At 46.0% G+C, this 21,000-nt stretch overlaps 1 protein-coding gene across 5 annotated transcripts in view; it reads left to right on the top strand.

Annotated features, from left to right (window-relative positions):
* UBE2D1 (ubiquitin conjugating enzyme E2 D1) overlaps positions 1 to 21,000 on the top strand; it is a 55,793-nt gene that overhangs the window by 30,123 nt on the left and 4,670 nt on the right. For 2 of the 5 annotated variants that reach the window (XM_060241233.1, XM_060241232.1), the window contains exons 4-7: positions 5,704 to 5,767; positions 5,859 to 5,890; positions 19,000 to 19,077; positions 20,380 to 20,485. In XM_060241233.1, the coding sequence (XP_060097216.1) occupies positions 5,704 to 5,767; positions 5,859 to 5,890; positions 19,000 to 19,077; positions 20,380 to 20,485 (280 nt within the window). Of the gene's footprint in view, positions 1 to 5,703; positions 5,768 to 5,858; positions 5,891 to 17,475; positions 17,615 to 18,999; positions 19,078 to 20,379; positions 20,486 to 21,000 lie in introns of those variants that run through there. The other 3 variants (XM_060241235.1, XM_060241236.1, XM_060241234.1) reach the window with 3 other exon arrangements.

The following is a 21,000-nucleotide window of genomic DNA, read 5'->3' as shown; positions in this document are numbered from 1 at the left end:
CCACTACAATTTGGGGGTGGAGCCAGGAGACAAGAAATGATGTACAAACATGCTTAAAACTCTTGCAATATTTTGTTTAGGAAAGGTAGAATAGGGGGATTTTGCAATGCAATTTTAAAAATAAAAATCAAGAAAAAGCACAAGGGTCACAGGGGAAGAAGACAGGGTGGGGGGAAAGAATGACAGAGAGAGGGAGGGGGAGAGAGAGAAGGAAGGAAGGAAGGAAGGAAGGAAGGAAGGAAGGACGGGAAAACTGCCTGACAGAGAGAGAGAGAAGGAAGGAAGGAAGATGGGGAAAAGACTGTCTGACAGAGAGAGAGAAAGAAGGAAGACAGAGAAAAGACTGCCTGACAGAGAGAGAGAGAAAGATAAAGAAAGAAGAAAGGAAGGAAGATGGGGGAAAGACTGCCTGACAGAGAAAGAGAGAGAAGGAAGGAAGACGGGGAAAAGACTGCCTGACAGAGAGAAAGAAAGAGAGAGATGGAAGGAAGGAAGGAAGACAGAGGAAAAGACTGCCTGACAGAGAAAGAAAGAAGGAAGGAAGACGGGAAAAGACTGCCGGGGGGGGGGGGGGTAATAAAGCAAATAGGGTTGTTTTCTGGCGCCCTTCCGGACATTGAAATTGACCTGGGGTGGGGAAGGGAGGGAGGAGGAGGGGGAAGAAACTAGGTGTTTGGGAGGAAACCCAGTGTCCTGCCTAGCTTGCCCCCCTCCTCCCTTCCCCACCCCCCATCGATCACCTGGTCAGTGAGGAAAGCGGCGCTGAGTTCACTCAGGCCAGCAGCAGCAGGAACCAACCCCATCCCAAAAGGGCGCCACTGCTGCAGAGGGTAGAGCTGAGCCCCAAAGCCAGCCTCTCCCCAAAGCCAGCCTCTCCCTCCCACCCCATGCCTGATCAGAGGGAAGCCATGAGGAAGCTATGGCCTCTTTGGCAGGACCAGGCTGATTCTAGCATGCTGAAGGAGGCTTCTCCCCTTCCCCTTCCAGAAGAGAGAGAGGGGCAAAACTCCTCCTCCAGCCTGCTCTTCCAAAAATGTTGAATCAGGCCGGTCCCTGTTGAAGTGGATAGGGCCTCCCAGCTTCCTCTGATCGCATGGGTGGGGGAGGGGGGCAGAGCACGGCTTGGGCGCTGGGGAGAGGAAGGGAGGGGATGGGCCCTGGCAGTGGCGGCAAGCCGAGGCTCGTCGTGGGGGGGCGGGGGTGACTGAGCTGCAGCGCTGCTCTGAAGGGCAGGGGAGGCGGCAGCAGCGAGGGGGGGTGTTGGAGGGCAGAGAGTGGGGGCCCGGCTGCTTACAGGCCGCGGACCGGTCCCGATTCGGGACCCAAGGTTTGGGAACCTCTGCTTTATAGTATTCCTGAGGGTCTGACATGAACATTCAATTCTCCTATACATGCTAGGAGAGAGGAACTTAAAATAGCTGTCGTCTTCACTGTCACTCAGATTCAGGGTTCAACAAACAACTTACTGCTTGTCTAGCCCCAAACATTATTTACTTCATTCATACCTCAGTTTTCTCTCAAATAAGAACCTGAAGCAGCTTACACCGTTCCTTCAGCTGTATACTCACAATGGCCCTGTGAGGTAAGCTCGGCTGAGAGTGTGTGACTGGGCTGTGGTCATCCAGCAAGCTTCCATAGCAGAACAGAGATTTGAAAGTCCTGTGAGTGAAGTGCTTATATCCATTCTGGGGCTCACTTCCATTCAACCTGTCACTGATATTTCATGCACATTTTCATTTGCTTGCCCCGTAATTTTGGTGTAATACTAATCAAGTTGCCTTTCTTTAGTAAGCTGTTATCCAGGTGATAAAATTGAAGGAGACCCCCTGGATGATAATGAGCTTTCTCGGAAAGTAACAAAGTCAGTGGCAGTATAAGAACATCGCTGGAGAAAAAGCATACTCTGGTTTTCATCAGCTCATGTAAATCTTTTACCCATCCTTTTTTTTTTTTTAAAGTGACCATGTTTACTGGATATTTATTATTTATCATATACCAGAGTTATACATAGGAAGCATATAATATATATAAAATATATAGCCAAGTTGATACAACAGGTATGCAGATTGCTTGGGCAATACCCCTAAGTACTAATATTTACATTTTCAACCCACTCAGTTGCAGCAGGGGAGAGTTCAAATAGTTCCGTTCCCTGGGAACAGACCCTACTCATACTTGCCCAGGTGAATGTGAGCTGCTGGAATGCAGAGGTACACTTCATTTTAGTCCTGGCTTGTGGGCTTTTTCAGGTTAAGCAAATGCCACTAAACACAGATGTTCCTCTTTGTCTGTAGTCTGCCTTGAAAACATTGTGAAAACGTCACCCCAGAGTCAGAAACTACTGATGCTTGCACAGGGGACTACCTTTCCCTTTTTTATGGGAAGTGCATCATATTGCTGCTGTGTTCTTATATAAACCTTATTTTGAATATCTGGCCCAGTACCGCTGCATATGCTGGTGCTAATGCAGCAATAGTATTTTCTGTTTTTCAAAAAGTTGTCTCACGTGGGCTGGAACCTATGACCCATTTAGGGGAGCCTTCTGCCTGTAGCTTTCCCCTGTTTATTGGGGGTCTCAAGAGGCCTGTCTGCTTATAGATGAGCCTCTTGTACTGGTTAAAAGCTTTTTGCACCAGAAGAACAGGCTACTGATAGCTGAACAGATTCATAAGATCCAGACCTGTAGATGTTTGCCTTAGTGATATCTGTCCCACAGCTGGAACTATTTTAATTTACTATAAACCTGCCCAGTATGATCTACTGTGCTGAATGCAGCTTGCCAGCTATGTACAGTGACCCATTACAGGTTTATAGAGCGTCATACAGTGCTAAGAGTTGGAAGTGACTTGCAGGCCTCCTTTCCAGGCAGTGGCCAGACCTGGACATACTCAGACCATTTTGTTTGTCCTGTTTTTGCTGCCTACCTGAGCAGGTGGTCTAGCACATGACAGGTTGCAGTATGTGGATCATGTAATGCAGGCCTAATTTGATGTGTGAAAGCAAGTTCTTTTTATGGAATGAATTACTTTCTTTAGCACGCAACTCAAAGGTCACATAGCTATTAGTGAAGATAATGAAGGGGGTAATTTGCCTCATGGGACTCACTATACTGCTCTTGCATTTTGCAGAGTCTCTCAACTGTGTGCTCTGTTTCCAGCAATAATATCATGGTATAACATAGCATTAATAGGCGGCCTGTGCGGTTGCTTGTGCAGGTGTTGAGCACCAGCATATTATAAACTACCTCTTCCCTTGTGCATAATGAAGTGGTTGTTTAGTCTGTGTTTTTAAGCAAGCAGAAAGCAAAGCAGGAAAAAGCATGGGGCATATATTTAGACCAGCCAAGATTTTAAGGTGGTTTGGCTTCATCTGCAGCCTGAAAATTCATAACCTCTTCCGCTTGCAGTCTACAGCTTTGTTTAAGAGCTCTCTGGCTCTAACTTTCATGACGCTAGGAAATCTGACACTTGTGGATCCTCTCTTGAACTGTGGCAATATCTGGGCTTTGCATAGATAAGTTGTTCTCCCCTCTCAGTGAAACCTGAGTGCTCTGATTAAAAAGGAAACTGCACTTCTGAAAGATTTTGCTGTTGGTTTCTCTGGACAAGTGTATACTGAAATGACCTCTCTGGACTGGCATGCAGCTAGTTCCCCAGAATAAAATTAGTTGCAAGTAGTTAGGTGAGACCTTAAGGCTCTTCTTAGAAGGTCAAGGAAACAATTCTGAGAGCTTAGCAACATGGGAACTAGTATGTTCTGATGCATTTATTTATGCATAGTTAGAAGGACAAGGGAGTGTTCCTTGGGGGGTGTTCTTCAAAATGGTTTCAAGTTTGAGAAATGTGAACTAAAAATGAAAGACTATCATATTCAGAGGTTGATTTGTTGGCGTGCTTGTTCGTACATGATTGGGACAGAGGGGTGGACCGTCAAGCAAGTAGACTGGGAAGATTTTGTAAACTGACAGAGCTGATTCTTTCTGCTTTCGGTCATTAATGTTGCACACAGACAGATAAGCTGGGTTTTTAAAAAAAAAAAATCATTGTGAACTTGTGGCAGTGAGCATCCTTGGAAATACACCAGTAATAAGAATATTAAAAGTAATACGTTGACCATGATTCATTCACTCTTCAGCATTTTCAGTTTTTGTTTATTCAAATGGGAGAAAAATATGTCCTTAACAGCCCAATGAAATGGATTAATTTGCACTGGATTGAGTCTTGTGATACAAGAACTTTTATCTTTGTTGTGACCTAAGAGAATTAGCATATTTTGTTTGGGGCAGGAATGACAATTTAAAAGAAGAGCTAGAAACCTTCCTGTTTTAAATACCCATTTCGCAGTAGTGTTGAATGTGGCAGTGATGTATGGCGCAAGTTTGTGGATACTTAAAATTTAGAGATTGGGGGCATGGGCAGACAAGACAGGTCTTCCTACAAACCTGAGAAAAGCTCCAGGTTTGTAGAAAAATCAGAGATCTTTTAAAAAATATATTTGGAGCTAAAAAAACCAAACTATACGAATGCATGTAGCTTTAAGGAATGAATGCCATGGCTAGGCAACCATAATATTATTGGCAGCCTTCAAGACTTGGTTTCAGTCAATGAAAGACAGGGGAAGAGGCATGACCCTTTCCAGGGCTTTTTTGGCCTTTGAGGGAAAACTAATCTGGGCCAGGTCCAGCAGCAAACGTCTGGTGACTTAGTACCACATGACTTGTACATCTCACCTAGGCCTGGCTACTTGCTGCTGTTCAACAGCAGCTTTCTCACTAAAAGCCAATGTGTTCTAGTGGCTAGACTCTAGAGGTTCAGATTAGGATTTGGGAGACCCAGGTTTGAATTTCTATTGTGCTGTGGTGCTCACTGGGTAACAGTGGGCCAGCCATGCATACAATGGGTCAGCCATGTATTCTCACCCTAATGTACCTAATAGTATTGATGTGAGGATAAAATGGAGGACAGGAGAATGATGTGAGCTGCTTTGAATCCCCCTTGTGGAAAGGGGGTTTAGATGAAGTAAATGAATATAGCCAAAAATGGGGGGCAAATTAATGATAGGCTGGTTTGTGGCTGGAAAGTAGAAAAAGAAGCAGGGAAAGGTGAGACAGGAGCTGCCAGGAGGAGGGAAAGAGGAAATAGTGTGGTGAAGAGATATAGGGGAAAGTGAGTTACCCCCCCCCCCAAGTCCTTGCAGATTCCCCACTGCCCACCTGGCACTGTGCAACTTGGCTGGTGTTTATCTAGGGAGGGGCTTCCAGTGAGAGGGAAGGAGATGATGGCAAATAAAGGTAGTTTGGTTCATGGGTGGAAAGGAAGTAGGGAAAGGAGAGAGACTATCAGGGCTTTCAAGGAAGGGAAAAGAAGAAATAGTGCAGGAGGCGGAAATGAGTTGCCCACAGCATAGCCTTCCTAATCCCCAATTCTTCTTGTACTTGAAACTGCGTGACCCTGGAAAAACTAGATTTTGGAACTAGAATACTGCCATTGCATTGTGGCGCTTGGTGTTGAAATGGTGTTGCTCCATTATGTAGTAGGTGTGAAACATTTAAATAACTGTCATCTTTGTTCACTAACATTTCTATTAATTTTGGGGGGTGTAGCATTTGGGAGCACTTGACCAAACCTAAAGAGGATCCAGATTTGGATAACTAATCTTGGGTTTGTTTAAGTAACATTACACGTGTTTTCATGTTTCCTGTAGGAGCTAAGTGACCTGCAACGTGATCCACCTGCACACTGTTCAGCAGGACCTGTTGGAGATGACTGTAAGATCTTTATAGTTGATGGCAAGATACTTTTGCCTATTTTATCATGTCTAAGCACTTAGTAAAGTGATTAATGTTTTGTGTTTTTCAGTGTTCCACTGGCAGGCAACTATTATGGGACCTGTAAGTATGCAATTTACATAACTCAACTCCTCTTATTCTCCTCCAATAAAATAAGCCTTAATGGACTTCTGCTGAGAATCAGGTTGTGTGTATGTTTTGAACAATAACCTTTAATTTAGACTTGGAGTAAAATCTGCTGTTAAGTATTCCTTTGTTGCTTTTGTTTGGTAGTCTAGCCCTCCTAGTACCTGGAAGGGTATTTCCTACCCTTGTTGGACATTTTGGCAGAATGCAGAGGAAAAATTGGCTGTAAGACATTTTCATTTTAGGACAGGAGAAGATGTCCCTAAAGTCCAACCAGATACTATTTTACATTTTTCTTTCAATATAAAAAAAAGCCATAGAAATCTATGCATTTTGCCACCTGAGTAGTTTTTCTACCAACAACTGATTCAACATGGTGGGATAAAAGAAATACCCTAGGAGTTCATTAAGGAAACTCTGAGCCCAATAATGAAGTTTTAAGATCTTCTTCGTGGTCTCTGTGCTTCACACTCATGGGATTGTGCGCCTGCGCCGATCCCCGAATCGGTATCTGAAAAGCCCGGGATTTTTCCGCGCCCGGCGCCAGCGGGCATGCGCGGGCGTCCCACTGCGCATGCCCGCCAGCGCGGGGATCCCGCCAGTTCCTTTCTGACCGCCGCGCTGAGAGGTGTTCCTTTCGGTTTCCCCGGTCGGTGAGATTTTCTCTTTTTGCCCGTTATCGTTATTAAATAGTTAGTTAGTTAGTTACTGTAGTTGTAGTTAGTTAGTGTTTAAAAAAAAAAAAGCGTTTCTTTATTTATCTAGCGGATTACCCTTCGGGGTACTCCGTTCGCGCGCTTTTCCCCCCGTTTTTCTCTCAGACCTTCTGAGTAGTTTTTTCCGTGCGACTGTCGTCTATGGAAAGTCGCTGGGGGTTTTTCAAGCGCTGCCGTGCTTGCGGGAAGAAGATCGCCCCTCCGGACGGCCATTCCCTCTGCCTGTTGTGCCTGGGAGAGTCGCACCGCGTAGAGGCCTGCTCGCATTGCCTACGGTTTTCGAAACAAACGAGAAAAAACCGAGCGGCTCGGCTGGCGGCAGCGCTCACCGAATCGGCGCTTCAGCCTCTTCGACCGATGGAGGTGTCGGCACCGAAGTCGACCGAAACCCCGGCTCTGGGGCTTGCATCGGCCGATGCTGCTCCGATACTGACTTTGGATGTGCCGGAAGAGCGTGGCTCCACGAAACGTTCCCATGAGGGCTCGGTGGATACGCCCGCTGAGAAACGCCGAGAGGACTCGGGGACCCGAGCTCCGAAAAAGGCGAAGTCGAAGGAGAAGCGAAAAAGACCCCGCACTCCTTCTCCGTCGGGCGATGCGTCGGCGTCGACGTCGACAAAACCGGCAAAAAAGACTCAGGCGTCCCCGCGCCGTAGCCCATCGGCCCAGCAGCGCCTGTCGGCGTCGGAACAAGAACCGGAGATCGATTTGACTCAACGGTCTTCATCGTCGGGTTCACGCCGCAGCTCAGCCAGCGAATCGACCTCGGAGGTCGACGCATCGGCACCGGTCATAGACCCACCGTTCAAGCCCCGAGTCAGGCGTGACACATTTTACGCACCTCAGCGCTTCCCGATACCACCGTGGGAGCAGCGTCGGTGGCAGCCTCCCTACGCCCGGTACGAGACCTGTCGTTGGTACCCGGACGACTACCCAGACTGGGAGCAGACATCACAACTTTCCTCGATGTCGAGAGTATCGCACCGATCCCGGAAGGCGTCGGCGTCGGTATCGGTTCCCCCGGATCGACAATTGGTTCCGGTAGAAGCTGCTCGACGACCACCGGTCCTTCCACCGAGAGAATCGACCCCGATGCTTTCGGAGCACTCCACTCATCCAGACTCCTCATCATCGGAGGCGGAGAGTGAAGTTCAAGGTTTAGAACCTTCACCTGGCTCCCAGACGGCCGAGGATCTCCCGATTTCCCCTTCGGAAGACCTGAAGTCCTATGGGGACCTTGTGAAGCGGATTGCTGCCACCCTCAGACTGCCTGTGACCCAGCCAGAACCCGTAGTGGACGACAATGTGTTCGATATAATGCAGAGGAACACGTCCACTGCGGTTGCCCTGCCGGTTACCAAGGTGATCCTCCAGGTGGTTAAGGAACCTTGGGCAAAACCTTCATCGACGCCCGTCTCATCGAAACGGCTGGACCACATGTATAGGGTCCAAGAGACTGGGGCTGAATTTCTATTTACCCACCCGCGCCCCAACTCAGTGGTAGTCTCTTCCTCCTCAAAGGCAAGGAAGGTTCACTCCTCCCCACCGGATAAAGAAGGGAGGAAGATTGATGGAATGGGCCGCAAGGTCTATTCCGCGGGGGCACTCGGCATCAAGGTGTCTAACTATGCAGCCTGCATGGCTAGATATCAGTATGCCGTGTGGGAACAGCTTTCCCCTTTCCTTTCCTCTTTGAATGAGGACAAGAGGGCTGCTGCGACCAAGTTACAGAAAGAAGGTCTCGCTGTGGCCAGACAACAACTGGCTGCAGCGAAGCACATGGTGGAAGCTGCATTCGGCGGCACTCCTGGCTCAGGTCTACGGCACTCCACCAGGACACAAAAACCTTCATTGAAGACTTGCCTTTTGAAGGTGACGGGCTCTTCAGCACCACAACTGACTCGGCGCTGCAAGAGTTCGACAAGAGTGTCAAGACCTCTAAGAACTTGGGCGTCCAATCTACCCCTAGGGCTTCCAAATCCAAGCAATGGTCTAAACCCTGGACCAAGAAACCCTATCAGAAGACGTCCCCTGAGCCGTGGCGTCCCCGTCCTGCCCAGGCTGAGCGATCACCCTATCCGGGTAACAGCAGGAACCGTTACGGGTCACAACCTCCTAACAAGTCGAAGGGGGCTCGCTCCCAGAAGCAGGGGGTTTGACTTTCTGCAAGCACGCGTCATCGCCCCCACGGGAAACCCTTCCATCCGCCTTCGCCCTTTCCTACCTGCTTGGGAGTTGATCTCTACAGACAGGTGGGCTTTATCCATCGTGAAAGAGGGCTACAAAATAGAGTTTGTTCAGACCCCAGACCGGTCCGTGGTAGTTACCGCTTCCCCTTCCCCACCTCTGCTGGCGGAGGTGAACAACCTCCTACAGAAACAAGCCATAGAGGAAGTTCCATTGGAGGCCAGGACAGGAGGTTTCTACTCCCGCTACTTCCTGGTCCCCAAACGGGACGGGGGCCTGAGGCCTATCATGGACCTTCGGAGTCTGAACAAATTTATTCGGTACCAGAAGTTCAGAATGGCCACGCTGCAAACAATCCTGCCCCTCATCAATCAAGGGGACTGGATGGCGACCCTGGACCTCAAGGATGCCTACTTTCATGTCAGCATTCATCCTGCGTTCAGGCGCTTCCTAAGGTTTGCAGTGGGTGCTCGGCACTTCCAATTCAGGGCCCTGCCGTTTGGACTGTCAACTGCCCCTCGGGTGTTCACGAAGCTGATGAGTGTGGTGGCTGCCCATCTTCGTCTGCAGGGAGTCGTTGTCTTCCCATATATCGACGACTGGCTTCTTGTGGCGAAGTCGAGAGAGAGTCTAACATCACACATTGCCATCACTCTGCGTCTTCTCGGCACCCTGGGGTTGCAGGTCAACCTGGAGAAGTCCCATCTCACTCCTTCGAGGACAGTTCAATTCATAGGGGCTCTGTTGGACACACAGCAACATCGAGCATTCCTTCCTTCGCAGAGAGCGAAGGACATCATCGATCTGGTACAGCTCTTCCGAAGGCGGCAGTGGGGCACGGCCCAGCAGCTCCAGCGGATGCTGGGGTTGATGGCGGCGACGACAAGCGTGCTACGCTTCGCAAGACTGCACATGAGAGGCCTGCAGCTATGGTTCTTGCGCCATTTTCGACCTCTCAGAGACTCACCTCGAAAGAGGTTCACCATTCCACCCGGGACTCTCCGTTCACTGCAATGGTGGGGAGCAGAGAGCAACATCTGCCAAGGGGCTCCTTTTCACCTGCCGGCCCCTACAGTGACCATCGCTACCGATGCTTCCATGTGGGGGTGGGGAGCTCACCTGGAAGATCTATGTGTGGGAGGCAAGAGGACACCGAAATTGAGCCGGTGCCATATAAACTATCTAGAACTGCTGGCAGTTCATTTTGCCCTTCGGTCTTTCCGCCCACTGTTAGCGGGGAAGACTGTAGCATTGCTTACGGACAACACCACTGCCCTGTGTTACATAAACAGACAGGGGGGGACAGTGTCTCGCAGGCTGTGCTCGCTGGCAGTAGATATCTGGGAGGAGTGCCTCCAATGGGACATTTTTGTAAAGGCTACACATCTGCCCGGGGTCCTCAACATACAGGCGGACTCTCTCAGCAGGGGTGGAGCTTCCCCGCACGAATGGGAACTACAATGGAGGTTCCTGGAGCCGGTGTTCCAACTTTGGGGTTACCCGCAGCTGGATGTTTTTGCCACAGCGCAGAACAAGAAGTGCCCCTTGTTCTGTGCCAGGGGAGGTGCGGATCCGGCCTCCTTGGGAGACGGACTTCTACTTCAATGGGAGGGCTGGTTCCTGTACCTGTTCCCGCCCCTACCTCTGCTGACGAGGGTGGTCCACAAGCTAGTGCAGGAGAGGCCACGTTGCATCCTGGTGACTCCGTGGTGGCCCCGTCAGAGCTGGTTCTCGATTCTGCTCCAGCAGTCGAGGGGGATCTTTTACCAGTTTCCGGCAGAACCGGACCTGTTGTCGGCCCAGGGCGGGCACGTGTTCCATCACAACGTGCCGCACCTGAAGCTGACAGCGTGGTTCATCGACCACTAGACTTTTCCACCAGGGTCCAGCAGGTGCTCCAAAGCAGCAGGAAACCTTCCACCCGTGCCTCTTATGAGAGGAAGTGGAAGAAGTTTAGTAAATTTGTGGCTGACTCCTTGATGCCGCCGGACTCTGTTGGGCTATCGGCAGTTTTTGAGTTTCTTTTGTCTTTGGTGGACGAGGGACTGGTATTCTCCTCCATCAAGGTCTACTTGGCAGCTATTTCTGCCTTCCATGATTCAGTTGAGGGTTACTCTGTTTTTGCGCACCCGCAGTCCAAAAGGTTCATGAAAGGGCTGTTCCGCCTTCATCCCCCTTCTAGATCCCCTCCACAGTTGTGGGACTTGACTTTGGTTTTGGGCAAGTTGACTCGTCGTCCCTTTGAACCCATGGCAACGTGTTCCCTGCATCTTTTGTCTTGGAAGACTGCATTCTTAGTTGCCATCACCTCGGCTCGTCGTGTGGGGGAACTCACGGCGATGCGGTGTGACTACCCGTACCTTGCCTTTAGGGAGGCTGGGGTCTCTTTGGCTCCGGACATTACATTTCTCCCGAAAGTGGTTTCCCAGTTTCACCTTAACTTAGAAGTTTGGTTGCCCACTTTTTACCCTAGCCCTTCCTCAGATGAGGAGCGTAGGCTGCATGCATTAGATGTTAAGCGTGCCCTCCTGTTTTATTTGGATCGTTCACGGGGTTTTCGTAAGGACAATCAGCTTTTTGTCTCCTATTCTGCCCCCAAGTTAGGGTCCAAAATTTCGTCTCAAAGACTTTCCAAGTGGCTCACTGAGACGATCAAACTTTGTTATTTGTTGGCTAAGAAGCCTCTACCTGGACCTGTTCGTGGACACTCCACGAGGGCGATGGCCACGTCGGTGGCGTTCCTGAAGGGTGTGTCCCTTTCCGATGTCTGCAAGGCGGCTACCTGGTCTTCTCCGCATGCCTTCATGAAGCACTACGCACTGGACGTGCATGCTCAGCAGAGGACTCGGTTGGGAGCTGCGGTGCTACAGGCTGTTTCTTCGGGCTGACCGTCTTCCCGCCTCCAGGTATGCTTTTGCTTGCTAATCTCCCATGAGTGTGAAGCACAGAGACCACGAAGAAGATAGACAGGTTGCTTACCTGTAACTGTAGATCTTCGAGTGGTCATCTGTGCATTCACACTACCCGCCCTCCTTCCCCACTGCTGACGGTCTCCCTCCAGTAAGGGGCTTCCAGCGGTCAGGAAGGAACTGGCGGGATCCCCGCGCTGGCGCTGGTGGGCATGCGCAGTGGGACTCCCGTGCATGCCCGCTGGCGCCGGGCGCGGAAAAATCCCGGGCTTTTCAGATACCGATTCGGGGATCGGCGCAGGCGCACAATCCCATGAGTGTGAATGCACAGATGACCACTCGAAGATCTACAGTTACAGGTAAGCAACCTGTCTTTCACTGGGACGAGAGAGCTCTCCATGACAATTTGGAAGATATTTATCCTACCACAGAGTGCCATATTTGTGGGGTAGAAAAATAACTTTAAGATACAAAAAATGTTAGAAAATATTTTGAATATTCTAAATGTTTTCCTTTAAAATTCACAAAAGTTTTAGTTGTTTAATATAGTCTGTGTTTACTTGTGTTTATTGATGTTTTGATGTTATGGTTGGTTAAGAGGGCAGCCCTTGTAAGTAGACCTCATCTGTCTGGGTGTTTTAATATTGTGAAATGCCATTGATTTCTTACTCTGAGAGGGAAGACATCTTGACATAAATGATTCCCATCTGTCCATCAAGGAGGCAGGTTTAAAATTCTTCCAGACTCTCTGTCATTTCCTGTCTTGTTAAGGAGATCAGGTTTTTGGTAGGAGATGCTCAGCAAGGCCCCAACAGTGCAGAAGAAGACACCTAATACTTCTATTTCTTCACTTTTATACCAGTTTTTTCTCATTTATTTATACTCAAATTCCTCCTTTTGGCCTACTTTTGAGGGTCTCTTCTGAGGGTGGAGTGGCTGAGATAATGTTAGTCATTGAGAATGAGGAAGCTTCAGATGGCTCCATGGGAACCCTCTTGTCCTCCCAAGAACAGGATGAGGGGACTGCTTCCCAGCATGGTCAAGTGGGTACAGACCTGTAGATGAGCAGCCAATGGCATACAAGCAGGGGTGGCAAGAGGAACATGGTGCCTTGGAGGGTGTTTCAACAGCAGCAGCCAAATTTGGTGGGAAGATCTTATGCATCAACAAAGATGGCAGTTACTTGGTGCTTATGACTGTAGCAGAGCAGTCACAGAGACAGAACACCACCATGAAGAAAGATAAAGATGCCTCCCCTCCCTAATTTCATCACAGCAGATAGAACACCTTTCTGGGGGGTGGGGTTCAGTAGATTCCCCCATGAACAGGCTGTACCTACCAGAGAAGAAGATCCAAAACTCAGTCATGGCAGGAAAACTGATTAATTCCAGGTCATCACTAATTACTCTGGCAAGACTGCAAAACTTAATGATCACTTGCCTAGTCTTAGTTCCTTGGGCAAGGTATTATTCCCATCCTCTGCAGTAGTTCCCAAGACCTTTCCAACTGCAAAGCGCTTCTGAAGACAGACATTTCCTTAGTTCTTACTTTGTTACTTAGTTCTTTGACAGGGCCTTGTGTCAACAATCCAGTATGGCCAAGGGCAAGGAATATATCAAGCCCAACATAATGCAAGTATTTACAGATGCAAGCCTAACAGGCAGGGTAATCTGTCAGGGAACACATGCACAAAATATCTGGAACTGTGCAGAGAGGAAGATGAGTGTCAGTCTTCTCAAGATCCAGGCGAGAGTGTCTCTAGTCAGGATCTGGGACATGATTAGGAACAATCATGTCTTAATAAAAACAGGCAATATCTCAGTAAGGCCCTACATAAACAAGCAGGGCGGGTCCAAATCTTTGACCCTTCACGCAGAATCAGCATGAATCACATGTTGGTCAGTAGGAACCTCAAGTTCATATCAATAAAGCACATCAAGGACCAGCAAATGTGAACTGGCTAAGCAGACAACAGATGAACAACAGTGAATGTTCTCAAGATGGAGATTTTCTTTCAGATTGTGAAAAGCTCTGGATATTCAGTGACTGGACCTCTTGGTCTCAGACCTCGATCACAGTGTGCCCAGGTTCTTCTCCAGAGTACAGACAGGGGGAGCAAATCAAACAGATGCCGTAATGGTTCCTCTGGTCACCAGACCTCCTTTATGGCTTTCTATCTATTTCATTAATACCAGAGATGCTGAGACCATTGAGACAAGAAAAATCAACCCAGATCTGCATAGTTCCAATTGGCCACACAGACTCTGATTTTCAGCATTAGTGGAATACTTGGCATATTCCAGTCCATCTGGACATGCTTCAACAAGGGCCACTGTGGCACCCAGATCCAACATGGCTACACCTGACAACATGAAAATTGCAAGAAGACTAGACTGTTCTACATTGGGAATTTATAATTCTTTTTGGAAGGTGTATGAGAGGTAGTGGAAATGGAAATACCTCGGCCATTTTGCCCTTTTGTTACACCAAATTCTGGAATTCCTGCAAGATGCTGTCTTAGCATATTTTGGTCAATAAGTGGCAGCTTTATCTGTAGTGGACCCACAGCTTGATGGATGTTCCATATCCAAACATCCTCATAGTCAGGTTTCTCAAAGGAGTAGCCCATGTCAGCTCTCTAGTTGTCCATAGATTTCCTTCTTGGCAACTATGCATAGGTCTTTTGATGCTCACTTAACTGCCATTGGAATCCCTGAGAGAAGTTTCACTAAAATGGTTGAGAATGAAGGTTCTGTTTCTGATAGCTGTGACTTCACAGAGAAAGATCTTAGAATCAAGAGCAAGCCTAACAGGCAGCAGGGTAATCTGTCAGGGAACACATGCACAAAATATCTGGAACTGTGCAGAGAGGAAGATGAGTGTCAGTCTGTGTGTTTTTCACAAAGACAAGTGGTTCTAAGAATAGATCCAACATTCATTCTTAAGGTCAATACTTCCACTGCTCTCAGGAAATATCATTGCCTTTATTCTGCCCAAAACCATCCCACCCAAAGAAAAGGACAGGCTCATACTAGATCTTTACAGAGTCGTTGGCATTTTCAATAGGCACACAGCATCAGTTTGTAAAATGGACTTTTTTCATCACTGTGGGTCTGCCCAACAAGAGACAGAACATGTCTCGATGGGTGATAAGTAGGACTCTGAGGCAGTATATCTCAGATGCTTACCAAGCTAGCAGACTCCAGGTACCACCTGGAATTATAACTCACTCCACTCATAGTGGTGCAGCTAATGCAGCGTTGGACACTGAAGTTTCCATTGAGGAAATCTGTAAGGTGGCCATGCAGTCATTTCTGTCAGCCTTCATGAATACCCTTGCCTCAGCTGATGCAGCCTTTTGAAGGAGTATATTTCAGCAAGTGGTGCAGGTGAACTGATTTTCCCACCTGACACGGGTACAACTGCATTTAGACATCCCATGTCAAGGTGCCCCTCTTCCTCAGAGTGAGAAAGGAATATCGGCACTTACAATGAGGTTTCCTTCTGCTCTAAGGAAAGGAGGGCATCTTGTCCCACCCTGATTTAAAAAACGGGGATAACAAGCCATGTTAACGCCTTCTTGTTTCCTGTCCTAATGTTTCCTTTTTCCTAAAATGTTGAGTGGTTTAGTTAGTATTTTAGTATAGTTACTGCTTCGGGAGTTACAGAATTGAAGAAAGTAGGTGATTCTGCCCAGGAGACAGGAAGTCTGGAAGAAGTTTAGTCTTCCCTCCTTGATGGACAGATGGCAATCACCCATGTCAAGATGTCCTCTCTCAGAACAGAAAGAGCCCTCATCTTCTTCTATAACACCGTGCACACACACACACACACACACACGTTTTCTGGACTACCCCAAGGTACATCAGAATTTGGCTTGGGATGAAATAATATCCAAAACAGGTTGTTAAAGGGCTAGTATCCTAGTTTTCTAGGATGCGTTTTCTAGGTAGTTTGACATTTAGTTTACACTCTAATTTGTAGTAGCTTTTTAGAACTAAATACAGCAGGGGTCCCCAACATGGCACTTGCCAACACATTTCCTGGTGCCTGCCAAGTGTTTTTAAAAAGTGGGTGGGGCCAGGTAGAGGTTTTGTCCAGCAAGGCTTCTGATTGATCACTGGAGATTTGATTGGCTGTGCAGATTTTTAAAAATGTTGCTTTGATAGCTGCTGTTATAACAGCACAAGGATCTTCACTGAAGATAAACTGCAACAGCTATTTTTGTGGCTGGCTCCACCTCCTGAAGCAGCCATTTTGTGGCTGCATTCACTACACTGTGTCAGAATTCCAAAGGCATCTGCAGACTCAAAAAGGGTTAGGGACCCCTGAAATAGAGCTTAATAAGTATATTGCACTTGCGCTGTAGCAAACATCTCAAACTCATAATGTTTGTATCCTGCTTGTTCTCCAAAGAGTTCAGGGTATCATTAACAATTTTCTTTTCCCATTTTATTACTTCTATAGCCTTATGAAGTAGGTTAGGGGAAAGAAAGAAAAATGGGCCAAGGACCATGGCTTTTATAGCTGAGCAGGTGTTTGAGCCTTGATGTTTGTTGTCAGAGTCCCAAGCTGTAGCCATTAATCTCTTAAAAAGTACTAGGCAGGCATGCAAGCCTGGATGGATACAGGGAGCCCTTTTTAAAGTAGTCCTACCTGGAACTCCAGGTATGTGCGCTCTAAACTAATCAGAGGTACCTGCTGAGATGCCCTCGATTTTACTATGCACAGTGTTTAAAGTAAATTCTAGGCCTCCTGAGCCAAATTAAGCTCTGCAAAACTTTGCTTAGAGTTCCTATACCTTTCAGCTTCTAATGTAAAAACTCTCCAGTTATACTGAAGTAACAGGTTATATTGTTAGAATTGTATAAGTGAGGATTTGTGCATACTGCAGTTTTGCAGGGGAAATGCAGAAGAGGGTTAAGAGGTATACAATTCATTTTCCTGAGAATCTTTGCTCTCGTTTTTAAAAATAAACATATTTCCAGCCGTTATGGCTGTGACAGTATGTTTGCAAATGTGCAGGCAGTGCCTCCTGAGCACATTAGAGTTCGCAAGTACACATTTTTTCCAGTAGTTCCCTCCCAGAACATGCAGAACAACAAAAACTTCTGAATATGGTACTCAAAATGTGGGATTACAGTTGCCAATTTTATACAGGTTACACATTTTTTCTTAGTGCATTTGTTGCTTTTGTGCATAGTTTAGTTTAATTACTTTTTTAAAGTATGGGAGTATATAAAGCTCTCAAAAACATGCCTAAAGATATGGCCATTGTGAACTTAGCAACCAGTTAGTGGTTGGGCCTAATCTTCCTATAGAACAGGGGTCCCCACTTCTTTGAGCCTGTGGGCATCTTTGGAATTCTGATATAGTGTGGTGGGTGCAGCTACAAAATGGCTGCTGCAGGAGGTGGAGCCAGCCATACAATGGCTGTTGCAGTTTACCTTCAGTCGCACATCGTTGAGTTATGGTGGTAGCTGCTGCCAAAGCAACATTGTTACAAATCTGCACAGCCAGTTGGATCTCCAGTGTCCAATCAGAAGCCTTGGTGGGAAAAAGCCCCACCTTGCCTTGCCCGCTTAAAAACACTTAGCAAGCACCAGGAATAGTATTGGTGGGTGCCATGGTGTCCACAGGAACAATGTTGGGGACCCCTGCTATAGAATATTTGTAATGTTTGCTGAAATACCTGAATGTTAGCTGCTGCGGTCATGAGAAGTTCATCCATATTTTCTATTTTTGATAGTACTGCTGATTTTGGTTTATGAAATTGCAACAAATGGTGGCTGATTCAACTTTAAGCAGAATGGAAAAATGAGGGAGGAAATGATGATGTTCAAGACAGGCCAGTTAAAGAGAACTACTTACTGAACCGTCCTATGATGGTAATACATTAGATGCAGGAAATAGATTTGTGTTACAAGTTCTCTTCTAAATGTTTTTAACAGTCTGGGGGATAGCTGAGCTAGCCAACAAAATCTTTATCAGCCAGCATCAAACATGAATTACCTCTCCCATAGAGCCATCCTCTCCTGAATAGCTTCTTTCTTCCAATCTCCCCCTCTCTAGTTAAGGCTACTCAGAGTACCCTTAAATCCAGGGCACATTATACAGCCCACTTGGTGAAGCTAAGCAAGTCCATGTGAGAGGCTGCCAGGGTACTCTGTGGACACTACTCTGGGCTCCATAGAAAATACAGGATATAATGGTAATAAGTAAACTAAGGATATAAAATTGAATTCAGACACAGGCTGAGAATCTACTTTAACAGAATCAGTTTTAACTTTCAGCTGAGGTGACCGGGGGCAAGGGGAGCTCCAAAAGATCACATTTCCTAAGCTGGTTTTTAATTTAGTTATTTTTAATAGAGAAACCAGTTTTGTGCTTGGCCCATCATGTTCTTCTGTTTCAAGATGAGCTTGGGTCCTGTGTCTGTCTTGACTAAGAAACTTTCTGACTACATTTTACTGATTGATTGATTGATGGGATTTATATATCGCCCCCCCCCCCCCAAAAAAAAAAAACAAATCTGGCCAAGGCAGGCTCAGGGAGAGTAATAACATAAAAACATATACATTAATTCATTATTTGTAATCATGCTTTCGTTTCTGGATCTAGAAATAGGAATTTGAGAATTGTTCTGGATAAACATCTCAATCATTTCATTAGATGATTCAAGATGATCCAATACTAATGTTTGACTGACAGTGTTCTTTCAAAACCAATATTTCTAATAGGAATTCTGCACCGTAAACTAAGGCGTCGTATGTGTACTATTACTGGATATCCTGACTGTTGTGAAGAGTTATCATAAAGTAAATAAATAAATACAAAATAAATAGTTAAAATTGAACAGTTGAAAATTAATGGAAAATACACCTGCAAATAGAAACCAAATATTTAAGTAGCTGCCTGTTGGTCTGGTTGTTAAAGTTCAGAGGCGGTTGCACATTGTAATGTAGCAGCATTAGTTCTACTTATATTCCATCTTTGTGGATGTTACCTGTCCACCTTTGTGGATGTTACCTGTCAAGCAGTTTCAGTTTTCTTTCTCAAGAATATTTTTCAGTTGTTCTGTTCAGTCTGTTATAACACAGTTCATGGTGATGTCTGTGGATGGTGCCCTTGTTAGCCAGCAAACCTAGAGGCATTGAACTTGAGTGATGTGCTAGTGACAATTTGACCCCAAATGAGTACAGTTCTTCAGATTCACTTTTATGTGAAATCCCTTGTCTGAAAGTGCTGCCTTCTGAATGTACTTGTTTTTCAGCCTGACAGTGCCTATCAAGGAGGAGTCTTTTTTCTCACTGTACATTTCCCAACAGACTACCCATTCAAACCACCAAAGGTAAACACTTAACACACTAGATGTAGTTTTCATTTCTTAGATCTGAGACTGGTTAGTAGTTGTCTTGAGTTTAAACGCATAAGAATCTTCCTGTAGAATATCTGAAGCGGGAGCAAAAATTAAAGGAAGAGAGCTTGTGGACTACATGCAGATTACTGAAACACTAAGAACACTTGACAACAGCTGTGCTGTTTTTTCCTTTTGCATCCATTATTTTTAAGCGTTTTATATAAATGGGAGTTTGGAATAAAAGTATTTTAAATACGATAAAATATTTTGATCCCACCAAAAAGAGAAAGAGGTATGATTTTTACCAGTGGTGTCCCCCTACCTGCCATTCCCTCAGTAGTTCTCCAACTCTCAGTCAGCGTATTGGACTGCAGCAGGCATGGGGAGACATGCTTCTGTATGTGGAACTTACAGGGTATCCAGCTCATTGTATTTGTCAGTTTACTAGGTTGTACACAATTAATCTACATTAGTGGTTTTTTAGCTTCATGGGATCATTTCCATATGATATGAAATCCCTGCATTTTGCAGTGTTCTGGGATCAAAACAGAATTGATCCTGGAATGAAAATGTGGGATCTGGCCTTAAGGCCTGTTAGGCCCCATCATTGTGCTGCATAAGCCATAACTTTAGAATGTATCCAAAACTCTCCTGCAGCTTCACATTTTCTGAAAATCTTCCAATGATGAGCACTTTGTCTTTTGGTGAAGCTTCTCTTCTTTATATTCTTGTTGAAGAACCTTGTCAAGTTTCTACAGAGAACACTAGGCTTCCTCAGAGTTCCATTCAACAACCACTGATCAAGGCCTTCTGTAAATGTTCATCTGACTTTGGTTCATTGTTCTAAAAAATGTTTGCACTTCCTGATTTAGGATTGCTGATCTTATTTGTGAAAATCTCAGTTTTGCAATGAGTTTTACTGTAGCTGTCATTCATGCATTACTTATAGCTGTCTCCAAGATTCCACATTATTGAAGGTAGAAGATATATGCTTTAAAAATGCTTTTAGTGACTGTCTATTCTCTGAGGATTTAGGTGCTACCAGAAGGGTTGGATCAGCATGTTCTACGTAGCCCGTTTAGCATAAGGCAGATTTATATCATCTTACCCAGGGAACAGAACTATATCTGCTCTTTCTCATGTATTAGTGACAGATTGTGTAACAGAATGTATTACTGTTTGTTATAAAGCCAAGATATTGTGCTTTGAGAGATGTCAGATGGAGAAATAAAATACAGGGAATGTGTGTGTGGTTCCAACACTGAAAAAATACTTGCAATTCTTCTGTTACAGATTGCATTCACAACAAAAATATATCATCCAAACATAAATAGTAATGGGAGTATTTGTCTTGATATCCTGAGGTCACAATGGTCACCTGCTCTGACTGTATCTAAAGGTAACCCTATTTGTAAAGGATACTGTGCTTGCTTTTAGGCTAAAATTTTTGTTCCCCGTGTAGTTTATGGTTGTTATGGTTAGGTAAAAGATGATTTTTGCTGCTTGTAGTATTTCCACAAAAGTTTTCATAGAAACTTTATTCTGTACTACTGCTGGAAGTACATTAGCAGGAAGAGGGGCAGGAATCCATGCACTTTACCCACAAAGAAAAACTATTCTGTTTAAGGGCAATCCAACTTTGCTTAATCTTCATCTATCTATCTGGCCTTGTGCCCCTTTCAGCTGAAAAGCATCTGCAACATAGTTTGTGCATGGAGAGAAAGAAATAGGCAAGTTGACCCTGGGGCCTTTCTTTCTACACAACTAAACATTCATCATTTGTGAACCTCAAAATTAAAAGTTGCAAAGAGGAAGTAACAAGCTAAAAGGTAAAGTTAGTCCCCTTTGCAAGCACCAGTCATTTCTGGCTCTGGGGTGTAATTGCATCACAGCCTTTTAATGGCAGACATTTTA

The sequence above is a fragment of the Heteronotia binoei genome, chromosome 6 (assembly GCF_032191835.1).
Source record: "Heteronotia binoei isolate CCM8104 ecotype False Entrance Well chromosome 6, APGP_CSIRO_Hbin_v1, whole genome shotgun sequence".
NCBI classification, from domain to species: Eukaryota; Metazoa; Chordata; class Lepidosauria; order Squamata; family Gekkonidae; genus Heteronotia; species Heteronotia binoei.
This window is presented reverse-complemented; position numbering and strand designations above follow the sequence as displayed.